This window comes from Equus przewalskii, chromosome 11 (genome assembly GCF_037783145.1).
Source record: "Equus przewalskii isolate Varuska chromosome 11, EquPr2, whole genome shotgun sequence".
NCBI lineage: Eukaryota > Metazoa > Chordata > Mammalia > Perissodactyla > Equidae > Equus > Equus przewalskii.
Genome location: NC_091841.1, coordinates 25,231,317 through 25,243,523, shown reverse-complemented (window position 1 = coordinate 25,243,523; position 12,207 = coordinate 25,231,317). Strand labels below are relative to the sequence as shown.

General features: G+C 52.0%; 1 protein-coding gene across 4 annotated transcripts; it reads left to right on the top strand.

The window, feature by feature from the left end:
• The first annotated feature begins 231 nt into the window (after window positions 1-231).
• On the top strand, window positions 232-11,716 carry LOC103543928 (phospholipase A and acyltransferase 2-like). Of its 4 annotated transcripts, XM_070565225.1 has the most exons (7): window positions 247-360; window positions 455-674; window positions 1,658-1,748; window positions 2,920-2,982; window positions 3,497-3,605; window positions 6,781-7,049; window positions 11,041-11,716. In XM_070565225.1, the coding sequence occupies exons 3-7, from the start codon at window positions 1,707-1,709 to the stop codon at window positions 11,152-11,154; spliced, it is 597 nt and encodes a 198-aa protein (XP_070421326.1). In that variant the 5' UTR covers window positions 247-360; window positions 455-674; window positions 1,658-1,706; the 3' UTR covers window positions 11,155-11,716. The 4 variants fall into 4 exon arrangements, with proteins under 4 accessions (XP_070421328.1, XP_070421326.1, XP_070421325.1 ...); XM_070565227.1 differs by lacking the exon at window positions 2,920-2,982 and having other exon boundaries at window positions 232-360; XM_070565224.1 differs by lacking the exons at window positions 247-360; window positions 455-674 and adding an exon at window positions 932-1,061.
• Window positions 11,717-12,207: the final 491 nt, after the last annotated feature.

Genomic DNA, 12,207 nt, shown 5'->3' with positions numbered 1-12,207 from the left:
TGGCCCCTTTCCCGCCCAGCAGCTGCATGGACAGTAAGCAGTGGGACAAGCAGAATCCCCAGCCCACCAGCCCTTGCTTTGATGACTCCCCTTTCATGTGGCTCTTGGACTTGATTTTTTGACACCCTGAACAGGTTGGATTAGGGGAAAAGCTACAAGCTCCAGAATGGGGTCAGTAATGTTTCTTCCTTTCCCAACCAGCACAGCTCGGTTAGTCACTGTGCTAGCCCCACCCAAATTCTTTTCAGCTGACAGCGCCCAGCCAAGTCTGCCTGCTCAAGGAAACAGGGCTGTGATGTTGTTTCAAGGGGATGGCACTGTCTGGACCAACTGAGATCACCTGACTCAAGCCAGCCACTCGTAGGTGTCCAGTGTCCAGTGGGGTCCAGCCCGAAGGGCTCCAGCCAACGGGGAGGAGGTCATAAGCTAAGCTAATCCCGTTATCTTCCTGCAGAGTGGAGGAAGGGGAGTACTTCTCTCTTTGTCCCACTGAAGCGAGAGGAAACTGGAGTGGAGCTGCTGACAGAGGCTGAGTCTCCACTGGGGCAAGACCGCATTGCTGTGAGAGTGGCTGGTCTACAGAGATGCCTTAAATACTGACTAGTTGTCCAGTCTTGTTCCAGTCCACCTGTATCCTGACCATAAAGCTCTCTTTTTTTAAGAGCCTAGAGAAGGTAAGTTACTGGTCCTCGCTTCCTGGCCCACATGCCCCACAGTGAGGATGCTAAGCGCCATCGTCACTTCCACCCACGGCATCCTTCCCAGTTTTCCCAGGATGTTACAGCCCGTAAGTGGCTGTCAGATACTTATTTGGGGCTTTGGGCGGGGTAGCACGCTGGTGTCTAAAGAAGCACCCCCTCCACAGCCAGGCAGTAGCGGACTTTGGGTTTCCACTGGGTTTAGAATGTGTGTTTCTGAACTGTGGGCAAGAGGGAGGAAGTGGAGTGGTCTCTTGCCATATTCCTGGCCCAGCAGGCTCACGGTTTCCAGTGCGGGGGGAATGCACCTCTGATGACATGTTCTGCCTAGTTCCACGGACTTTGAGGCTGGTGGAAACGTTTGTAAGTTCTGGTCATGGTCAGTTCCAGTTTTCGGGTCTCCTTGGAGCTCCTCCCTTCTTCTTGAAACTCGTCCACTTTGGCCTTGCTCTCTCCATCCTGACTCACCCCCATACCCACCTGACTTCACTCGTTCCTCTCCTCTCTGACCTGACCTGGGACTTGGTGATTTTTGACCACGCCCCTGACCTCAACCATCACCAAATCCTTCTGAATCTACATTCAAACTCTTATTTCTCTTCTCTCTCACTGATTTCCAGGCCTGCTTGTCTACTGGGCGTGTACCCTGGCCCTACTTGAAGATAGAACATTTTTAATGTGAACTTTGATTCATATTTATTTATTTTATTACAGTATAATTGTGATTCATGTTCTTATTTTTTTAGGTGAGAAAGATTGGCCCTGAGCTAACATCCGTTGCCAATCTTCCTCCATTTTTTATGTGGGATGCCGCCGCAGCGTGACTTGATGAGCGGTGGCGTGTGGGTCCGCACCTGGATCCGAACCTGCCAACCCTGGGGAACGCAGGAACTTAATCATCACGCCATTGGGCTGGCCCCCTGTGATTCACAATTTTAAATATTTGTCTGCCTGGGCAGGGACAGAGGGAAAACGAAACTGAAAAGGAATAGAAGGCTGGACATACAGATGGCAACACACAGACGCAGTCTTGACACAAGGATGGCTCCGGTGAGTTCCCACTCAGCTTTTATTTGAAAAACAATGACTCTGTTAGTGGTGATATGGGGGGTTTTCTTGTTGGTCTGCAACTCTGGGCACGGGTAGTGCTGAGGCCTGAGGGCCCGGCTACCTGGGGATGGCAGGTGGGGAAGGGGAAAGAGATGAGGAAAGGGGTGGGCTGCTCTGGGTTGTCCTGATGGGGCAGGGATGGTGGGCTCAGAGAAGGCAGCCCCTGCCCCACTGCCCAGGCCCCCCTCCTCAGCCACACTGTCCTCGGTAGGTGGAATGAGCTGGGGAAGGAGGGGCAGGAAAATGGCTCACAGCCGTGTGGGACCATGGTGGGGGGCTGTCACAAGGGTCTTCTCATCCCCCCTCATCTCCCAATAGCACCAGTGTCCTTTTCCCTCCAACTCTTTATTCCTCTTCCATATGTCCCTTCTTCCTTCCGGTTCAATAATGGCCGCATTCCAGAGTGATCCTTGCATCTTGACACCCTACCAAAGGCTTTTATTTCATCTTCTTAACAACCCCGTGAAGTAGGAATAATTACTCGCAACTTTATCACCCAAGAGGCAGAGAGGGCATTCAAACCTAGGCGGGTCTGACTCCACAGCCATTACTTTTTTTTTTCTTAACTAATTTCTTTAATTCCAAAATAAACACATGAATACATTTTCCTTGTTAAAAAAACCCAAAAAACAAATCAAAACCCAAATTGAAACTATTAGCATTAAAGCTTCCACCATCCCCATTTTTGGTCAAGTTGACTCTTGACTCCTGGCGTCAAAGGCCTTACTCTCAGCCATGTCTCCCCACCAGACTTCCGGTCGGCTGGCATCCTCCCCTCCCAGCAGCAGCTCAGTCCCCCGTCAGGGTCCAGCCGTGTGGCCCTGCTCAGCTGAGTCAGGGGGAGGGTGGATGCCCACTGGCCTCAGAGCATTCCTGAGAGAGGACTCCCTTGGCAAGGGCGTATCTGCACTCTGAGTGTGATGGGTCAACATACCTCCTGCTCATGTAAACTCCAGAGGGCGCTGCCCCTCCACCAATGCCTGCCACTTCCCGTGAGCCCCAGCCTGGCTCTTGGCCTGGAGCTCAGACTTCAGTGGCCGCAGGCTTGACTGCGACATTCTGGGATTGTAATCTTCAGACTTGGTTTCAGTCTTGCTCTTCTACTCATTAGGGAAGGATCTTTGGCAAGTTCCCTAATCTTCCTGAGATTCAGTCTTCTCGTCTGTCAAGTGGGGTAATGAGAGTTCTTACTCAGGCAGTGATGCATAACATGGATCGCGTGTTGAGCACTGTGTCTGGCATGTTGGGCTTTGCGTGTTGGAGCTCTGTAACTGACAAGCATCATGCAGGCCCCCGTAGGAGGCGGGAGGCCCTTTATGGGGTATTTTAGGACTCCTGGGAATCACACACTCACTCGCTGGCACAGACATGCACTGTGCATAAGATTCGCTCACACCCAGCTTGCGCACACCACTCCACCACACTCCCACGCTGCACACCCGCCCACACTGCCCCTCATGGACACCCTCTCCATCTCTTCCTTGTCCTCTGAGGAGCTCATTTCCAGCCCAGCAGCCTCAGTAAAGGACGGGCCTCCCACTTGTGCGAGGAGGGCTCCCTCCTCCCTGATTCCTGCATGCGATGAACGGAGGGAGTCTGCAGGCTGGGCTGGGGCTCCTTGCAGGTCAGGTTCTAGAATGTTCCCTGGGAGGACTCACCTCTGCCTGTCTCTGGTTTTTCTTTCGCAGACAAAACCGAGATTAAGACTTGGAGACCTGATTGAGATTTCTCGCTTTGGCTATAAGCACTGGGCCATCTACGTGGGAGAAGGCTATGTGGTCCACCTGGCTCTCGCAGGTAAGGATGGTCCTCTGTTTAAGCACGAGGGTTGAGGTGGAGAGTGGGAACAGCGGCACAATTATGTGCTTGTTCTCACTTCCGTGCCTGCCATGGTAGGCACTTAGCAGCCATTTGCTGAGTGAATCATGCTCTTTCCTGCAAGGTGTACGAACTGCAATTCTTCCGAAGCAGTGAGCTCCTGGAGAGAGAGACTGTTGACCTTTATCCCCTGAGAGAACGGGGTTTAGTTCCAGCCAACCCACTCGGGAGGGTTGGGCTGGGAACCTACCCTTCATGGGTCCAATCTCCTATGCATTTGCTGTTCTGGAGGGACAGACAAGAGTAAGAAGCAGCTGTTCCCTTCGAATAACTGACAGCTGGCTGCACAGTGTGATGGAAGGAGTGTGGGTCCCTCAGTTAAACAGAACCAGTTCGGAACCCTGGCTCCGCTCATCGACTGTGTGAGGCGCACACGTGGCTTCACCTCGCTGAGCTCAGCTGCGCCCTCTGTCGAGCAGGGAGAAGAATCTACCTCCGGGGTTGCGGAGGTATGAGAGGAAGGAGGGCGCGGGAGACGGGCGCAGGGCTTGGCCGTGGGCTGAACCAACCTCCCTTTCCTTCTGGAGCATCGTGCCATGGAAGAAAACGCAGAAACGCTGGAAACCATTCAATAGCAGGGAACTGGCCAGATACAATAGATACCTGCAGATAGTGACATGGTCTACAACCATTAATAGCAGCTGTACAGCGAGTGTATGTATATACACATGCACACATATATATACACACGTGCATATATATTCAAATTCAGTTCTTAAACACTTAGGCTAATGCTGCTATGCAACCTACTCAGGGGCTTCCCGGGTGTAATCTGAAACTTGCCCTCCGTCCTCGGAGGGCAGGGAGAGACCGCAGAAAAAGGCAGCCCCACTCCCCCACTCCAGATTGGTAGGTGGCGGTTCAATAAGGAAGGGCACTTACTCGTGAGGCTTGTCTTGTGTGGCTGCAAAATGAGTAAATCTCTGCACCTGCCGCCACATCTTAAAAGTTGACATAGAGGCTTTCACTGGGCTCAGTCACGTGCCCGGTCTAGATAGTCTTCTCACCACATTTCCCTCTCAACGCTGCATCCCCGGAACACCTTCGGAGAGCGGGGGAGGTGAGTGGGATGCACGTTCCACAGACAGGGGAGGGGGCGAGGAGCCTCCAATTGCCCAGGTCCAGCTCAAGGGTCCACTGGCCGTCACGTCTTCTTGATGACCCCCCCAACAGCTTTTTGAGGAATAATCTACAAATAGTAAACTTTACCCTTTTTCATATACGGTTCTAAGAGTTCTGACAAATGCTTACGATCACGTAACCATCACCACAAAACAAATAAAGAAGAGCTCCCTCACCCCACCCCCACCGGAAGTTCCCCCACGCCCCTTGTCAACCCCTGCACCCCCAGGTCCCACACCCTCAGCTCCTGGCAGCCTGTGATCTTTTTTCTGCCCCTATGGTTTTGCTTTTTCCAGACTGTCATAGGAATGGAATCATGCAGAATGTTGCCTTTTGTGTCCAGTTTCTGTCACTTAGCATAATGCAGCTGAGGGTCGTTCATACTGTGGCGCGTGACAGTGCTTTGTTCCTTTTGCTGCTGAGTACTAGCCCACTGTGTGGGTGGGTCACCCTCTGTCTATCCACTTCCAGCTCAAGGATGTTTGGGTGGTTTTTGATTTTTGACATAATTATTAGAGCCACTATAAATATTCCCATATAGGTTTGTTTTATATATTTGAACATAGGTTTTCATCTCTTCTGGGTAACATCTAGGGTTGGGATTATGGGGTCGGTGGTATGGCAAGCGAATGTTTGGCACAAGAAATTGCCACTCTTGTCAAGTTCCTCACAGCAATTAGGAGGGCGCCCTCTGCTGGCGAAAGGAAGAAACCCGTCTCAGACAGAGGGAGGCTGAGGGCAAGGATGGGAAGGGAGAGGAAAAGGGGAAAGAGGGGGGCATTGGGGGAGACTGAGGGGTGGAGCTAAGGGAGAGAGGCGGGGAGAGGATGAAGGAAAGAGATGGAAGACTAAGGGGCAGAAAAGGGAAAATTAGAAGCTGAGAAGAAGAGACCGGGGGTTGAGGGCTCCTGAGGGGCAGAGATGGAGGAGACAATGTGTTTCTTCATGAAAAAGAGTAAATTCTTGACGATATATTTTTATGCCTATGTTTCTCTTGTTTCCTCCAGTGTCCCCTTCTCTTTGTGGCTGCCCTTTCTGGTTTTCCTTGGCAGAGGGTCTCCCCGCCCCATCCCTGCTCCTGCAGCTGGCATGAGCGGGGGCAGAGACATTTTTTAAAATGCCCTTTGAAAAGAAAATAAAATCCAGTGAACTAAAGTGTCAACATACACATACAAATGAATTTAGAAGCTGGTCATTAGATGAATTGACTGTTCAGAGACTGACATTACACCAAGAGGCTTTCTGTGAGCCAGGCTCGTCCAGCAGGTCCATAGCCCCAACCTGAGGGTTCTGGGGGGATCACTTCGCCGTGTCATTCCAGCTTCCCTGGGTGAGGCAGCAGGCCAGGGTCCCCTTTAGAAGTGAATCGGAGAATTTAGATCTAGGACAGTGTGCACCCTCCCGATTTAATTTGTAGATGGTAAAAGTGGGTGAGAAGAGAAGGGACTTGCCTGAGCCACACAGCAGTGAGCCAGGGCTGACCCTGGGCCCTGGATTCCCAGGTCAGGCCTCCATCCTGCTCAGCGGCTTCCTTTCCTACTATTTCCCAATGCCACCCTCGCCTGCCGGCCCCACGGCTCTGGCTCAGGGAGGCCCAGTGACGGTTTCCAGGCTACAGGCTAGCGAGGGGAAGCTGGGATGAGGACCTGCGTGTCTTCTGCCTCCTCTCTTTGCCCTGCATGGCTCTGCCTTGACCTGACTCTGTCGGGGACGTCACGTGGTCCTTCAGAACAACTCATGTCCTTTGCTTTAGAAATGAGGAAACCAGTGCCCAGGGACTTCTGGTGACTTCTCCAGAGTCACCCAGGCTGGAGTCTGACTCATTCTTGAGGCCAGGCAGGATGGCCAGACCCTTCCTCAGCTCATCCTTATTGACGGTGCCAAGGGCATTGGGGCAGCCTGCTGGGCCCGCTCTGAGCCCCTGTGGGCCTGCCCAGGTCGGACTCCCTGTTTCTTCTGTGTGAATCCACAGATGACATCGCGGGAGCTGCTGCCTCCAGCATCATGTGCACCCTGACTGAGAAGGCCATAGTGAAGAAGGAACTGCTGTGTGTCGTGGCCGGGAGGGACAAGTACCAGGTCAATAACAAACACGATGACAAGTACCGGCCGCTGCCTTCCAACAAAATCGTCCAGCGGGTGGAGGAGCTGGTGGGGCAGGTGTGGCCCTACTCGCTCACCAGCGAGAACTGCGAGCACTTTGTGAACGAGCTGCGCTACGGAGTCTCCCGCAGCGACCAGGTGCGTCCTCAGCCCGTGTCCCGTCCCCTGGACCCAGACCGTTCCCTCAGCTGACAGTGGCTGGGTGTCAGCATGGGCTGTGCTGGGGTGGAGACAGGGGCATGAACAAGACAAAACAGCAGAGACAGAATCCCTGTCCTTGAGGATGTCACAGTTGCGGTGGGGATGAGGGCGGGGAGACCAGCAAGTCGGCACAGCTGACCAGTGCGGTTAGGGGGCAATGGCCCAGGACCTGAGTCACAGAATGATGGTCAGCCCCGTTGCCGAGCCCTCCCTGGCCGCCTGGCCCTGAGGTGAACCCTTCCCACAGCCCCAGAGGCAGGTGCTATTATGCCTGCTTTAGAGATGGGGAAACTGAGTCTCATAACACTTGAGTAGCTTGTCCAAACTCACTGGACAATTAGGTATTGAGTCTCTAGGACGCGACTGCCACTGTGCAGCGGTGGGATTTGAACCCAGGTCTGTCCTGCTCCCAAGGCCCTGAGCAAGGAAGGCTTCACAGAGGAGGTGACACCTGAGCTGAGTCTGACTTTATTCTTTTGATTAATCTGAAACTGGAAAATGAGCTGGAGATTACCAGGGAATAGGGCAGTGAGAAGTGTAGGCAGAGGGAACAGTGTGAGCCGGGAGGAGGAACAGCCCAGGTCATGTCAGGCAAACTTTTTCTGTGAAGGGCCGGATGGTAAACGTTTGAGGCTCTGTGGCCCAGATGGTCTCGCCGCTCTGCTCTGCCGTGGTAGCTTTGTAGCACAAAAGCGGCCTTGGACAATACGTAACTGAAGGGCCAGACCGCGCTCCAGTAAAAGCATTTTCACAAAGACAAGCGACAGGCTGGATTCGACCCACATGCCGTAGTTTATGGACTCCTGGTCTAAATTAATGTGAAAAACCACGTTTAGGTGATGTCAGGCATTTTAAAAAATCATAAATACAAAATATTTCAAAGGATGGAATTTCTGATACATTGTACATGGTGTACATGCTTTAAGTACATATTTTTCTCATATCCTTGGAATTGCACGTTTAGCTCATTTAATTAATGAAAAATGTCTGCATGTAATTTAAATAGCCAAGCCAGGCAGTATTGTCAAACCAATCAGTCAAACTTAATTTCTTTTAGAAAAAAAAGTGACAAATTTTTGTCAAATAGACATGTTAAAGCATATTTTTACGACAACTGTCTGACTTCAGAATTTGAATCTAAAACACTAGATGGATAAGAGGGAGCTTCCCAGGAGGTGGGTTTGTGGTGACATATTTCTCCCTGAAGTCCTGTCTGTTTGGGAGCAGAGCATTCCCGAATCATCCCTACTGGCATCCAGGAAGGCTTACACCTTAGGCCATGCACTGTAGATGCAGGATGGCTGAAGGTTAGGCTTCTTTTGTAAGGTAGGAGAAGGGCTCTGGTGAAAGGGGAGGTGGGCAAGGAGAACCACCCTGCTGGAAATGAGGACCCCAGGATGGAGCCCGGGCTATTAGCTGAGGCACCGTTCCTGGCCCCGGGGCCCAGTGGGAACTGCTCCAGGGTGCCGGGCAGTCACCCTGCTGATGGGGTCCCCCTCCTTTTAGCTGGGGAGGGTAGACCTGCCTCTGGTAGGGAGAGGTGGCAGGCTGGGGGGTTGGGGCTGAGCTGCCGTATCATGCATCTAAAAGCTTGCCCAAAGGCTGTGCTGAAGCCCCCAGGATCAACGTGGGAGACCCCAGCTTTTCGAGGGTGGTTGGCCCTCTGCTGTGCTTCTGAGGGGTTAGAAGTCGAGACAGTAGGAGGGACTCAGGGGAGGCGGGTCTTTTCATCCAGTTAATGTGCCCCTTGCCCTGCCGCCCCTCTTTCTGAACTCCTTCCACTGTAGGTAACTCATTAGCTTACCTTTCTTTCTCCCTCTCACTGCTTTGTCAACTTAGAAAGAAAATTTGCCTGTTATTTTATCTCAAAATGAGTTTACTCGGGAAAAGCCAAAAGAACTGTAACTCAGGATGTGCATGCTACGGCAGAGCACAGGCAAATCTGGAAAAGAAAGGAGAGGAGCTGCTTTTATAGAGAAAGGCGGGGGGGGGGGGGGGGGGCGTCGTGGGGAGGGGCCTTTCTAAAGGAAAGTCCATGGGGGGAAAGTAAGAGTGCAGGGCGGCAACAGCTTCTCATTGGCTGAGCTGTGGTGTTTCTCATTGGCTGAGCTGTGGTGTTTCTCATTGGCTGAGCTGTGGCGTTTCTCATTGGCTGAGCTGTGGCGTTTCTCATTGGCTGAGCTGTGGCGTTTCTCATTGGCTGAGCTGTGGCGTTTCTCATTGGCTGGGCTGTGGCGTTTCTTACTGGCTGGGCTGTTGCACTTCCTTCAGTAGTAAAGCAGCTTTATTTCCTGTCCATCTTTTCCCTTATTTGGTCTAAGTGACATGCGTGACAGGGCATGAGAGCTCCCCCTACAGGCCTTCCTCACTCCAATTTAGTTAAGATTTTTTGAAATTAATTTCCACTCCTCTTCTGACTCTGCCTGTCTAGACTCTCCTCTGTCCGCCTCCTTCTCTGTAAGAAAGTGGACTTGTGAGAAGGGCAGAGCTCTCGGCACAGAACGACTCCATCCGAACTTCTGCGCTAGAGACGACCAAACTCTAGCAGGGCTTCCAGCAACAGGAGGCCACATCCCTAGGGTGACCCCAGCTCCCCTTAAATTCCTGCCTGGAAAAGCTCCTGCTGCCAGGAGAACTTACTGTTCCTTCCAGCCAAAGTCTGAGGATGGGGCCATGACCTCCCTGTCTTAGAGCCTTTACTTAAAAGGGGCTTACAGTTATGAATCCCGCCTCTGCCCCTGTGAGGTGTACGTGTATCTCCTACAACTCAGAAGCTCTCCCTCCGGGACCTGGAAGCCATTCCCTTGAATGTAGTCATTAGGAAGGACCAGCCCGTCCCCTGTCTCGTGGGAGGGTAGAATCCTAACTTCCGTATTTGCCAACTAGCAGACACAACTGGCCTAATCACATTTACACTGACCAATTCTTTACAGTTTTTCACTTCCCTGGCTGTGAAGGGCTTAAGTGTGTCTGCTAGGATGTCAGGCAGCTCTGGGCTCTGTCACTTGCCAGCTGTGTGGCTTTGTGTTCCTTACACTGTCCATCCTCAGTCTTCTCCTCTGTACAATGGGAATATACTACGGTTATAAGTAGGGCTGTTGGGAAGATTAAGAAAAATACGGTGACTGTTAAGTGCCCAGCCCAGTGCTGACAGCTGGAAAGCAGCCATTCTCGTGGACTTTGCTGGTCCCCTGACACAGTGATGTGGGCAGGGTGGGCCCACAGGCTCCCACCAGCTGTGCCAAGTACACTGACGCTCAGGGATCAACCTTATGTCTCTACTGCATCGTGTGTTTTTTTCAGAGTGACCACCTCCTTTATCAGAGCCCTTTTCCTATCAGATCACAAGTGTGGTCATCTTATTTCATAGAAGCACAGCCTCAGTGCTACTCATAGTGAAGACATTTGTTCAGCAGACGAATCTTGAGTGCCTCCTTTGCCTGGAGGTGGGCTGAGTGAGTACCTGGGACTCCGAGAACAATCCAGGCGCGCTCTCTGCCCTCAAACCCTGGGTAGTGAGAATTCACAGGGCTGATTTCTCAGCTTCACACTTGCTTCAAGGTGCCCAGTTGGCCAGCCCTGACCTGGAACATCCGGGCACTGCCCCTCTGTCATTTCCACAGCCATTCCTTGAAGGGTTATTATGCCTTAAATCCCCACAGGGGGATCGAGTCTCTATTCGAGTCTCTATTTCACACCTACAGCTCCTTCCTCCTCTCATTCTTTCCCCACCGGGCACCTCCTCCCCTCTTTCCTGGGTGGCTTGTCCTCTTGAGATCTGCCCTCCTTGCCCATATTTGTTCACTCTTTGGTTCCGTTGAAGAGAACAAGGGCCAGAGGGGTCGTTCCTGAGATGAAGGTTCTTGGTGTATGTATCTGTGGTCAGACGCCTGATGCTGAGTGTGACCCCTCCTCTCTTCTGCTGCAGGTCACTGATATGGTCACGGCAGTAGGTGTGACAGCAGGCGTCCTAGCGGTAGGCCTGGCTGCCGCAGGCCTCATCGGGATCCTGAGGACCAGAAGCAAGCGGGAAAAGCAATAAGGCCAAGGAATTGCCCTGAGAGCAGCCCGTTTTATGGAGAAATCTGGCTTGGCCAGCAGGCATGGAGTTTGGTTTATTGATTTCACTCTTTGTGATCATTTAGATTTATTTTAATGGAGCTAAATAAAAGTGCTGGAAGGTTTTATTTGGGGAAATGCGGGCTAGCGTGAACTCTATTGAAGACACAGTTGGGCTCTGGTATGGACTGAACGTTTGTGTCCCCCCAAATTCATGTTGAAGCCCCAACCCCCAATGCAATGGGACCTGGAGGCGGGGCCTTTGGGGGATAATTACCATTAGGTCATGAGGATGGGGCCCCCATGACGGGATTAGTGTCTTTATAAGAAGAAGTGGAGAGACCAGAGTGCACTTGCACTCTCTCTCTCTCCCTTTCTCTCTCTCTCTCTCTCTCTCTCTCTCTCTCTCTCTTCTCCATGTGAGGACACAGGGAGAAGGCAGCCATCTGCAAGCCAGGAAGAGGGTCTTCACCAGGAGCCAAATCTTGATCTTGGAATTTTCTGCGTCCAGAACTGTGAGAAATAAACGTCTGTTGTTTAAGTCACCAAGTCTGTGGTATGCTGTTATGGCAGCCTCCAATTCTGATACCAAATTCTAGTGTCTGTGTGTGTGTGTGTGTGTTTTCCGCACACCACCGAGCAATTCTCTAACACCAGCTGGGTGTCCTACAGTTCAACTCAGTTCTGACTCCAGCTGCTGGGAGATAGGTCAATTCCACAGCTTCAGGGTTCAGTCTTACAAGATGATATAGGGCAGATGCATAGGGCAGGGTACGTGGGAAGGGGCACGGAGCTTCCATGTTCTCTGAGCGTGTCACTCTCCCCAAATCTCCACAGCTCATCCACCCAGAAGATCTCTGGACCCTGGATTTGGGGTTTCTAAGGAGGCTTCAGTACATAGGCTGATTGGTTAAATCATTGGCCATTGGTGATTGAACTCAATCTCCAGCCCTTCTCCCCTCCTTGTCCATCACAGTTCTGTCTCTCCTGCCCCTCGTGTATCCTCCACCATATAAAGCTTAGGGAGGTTAGGGAG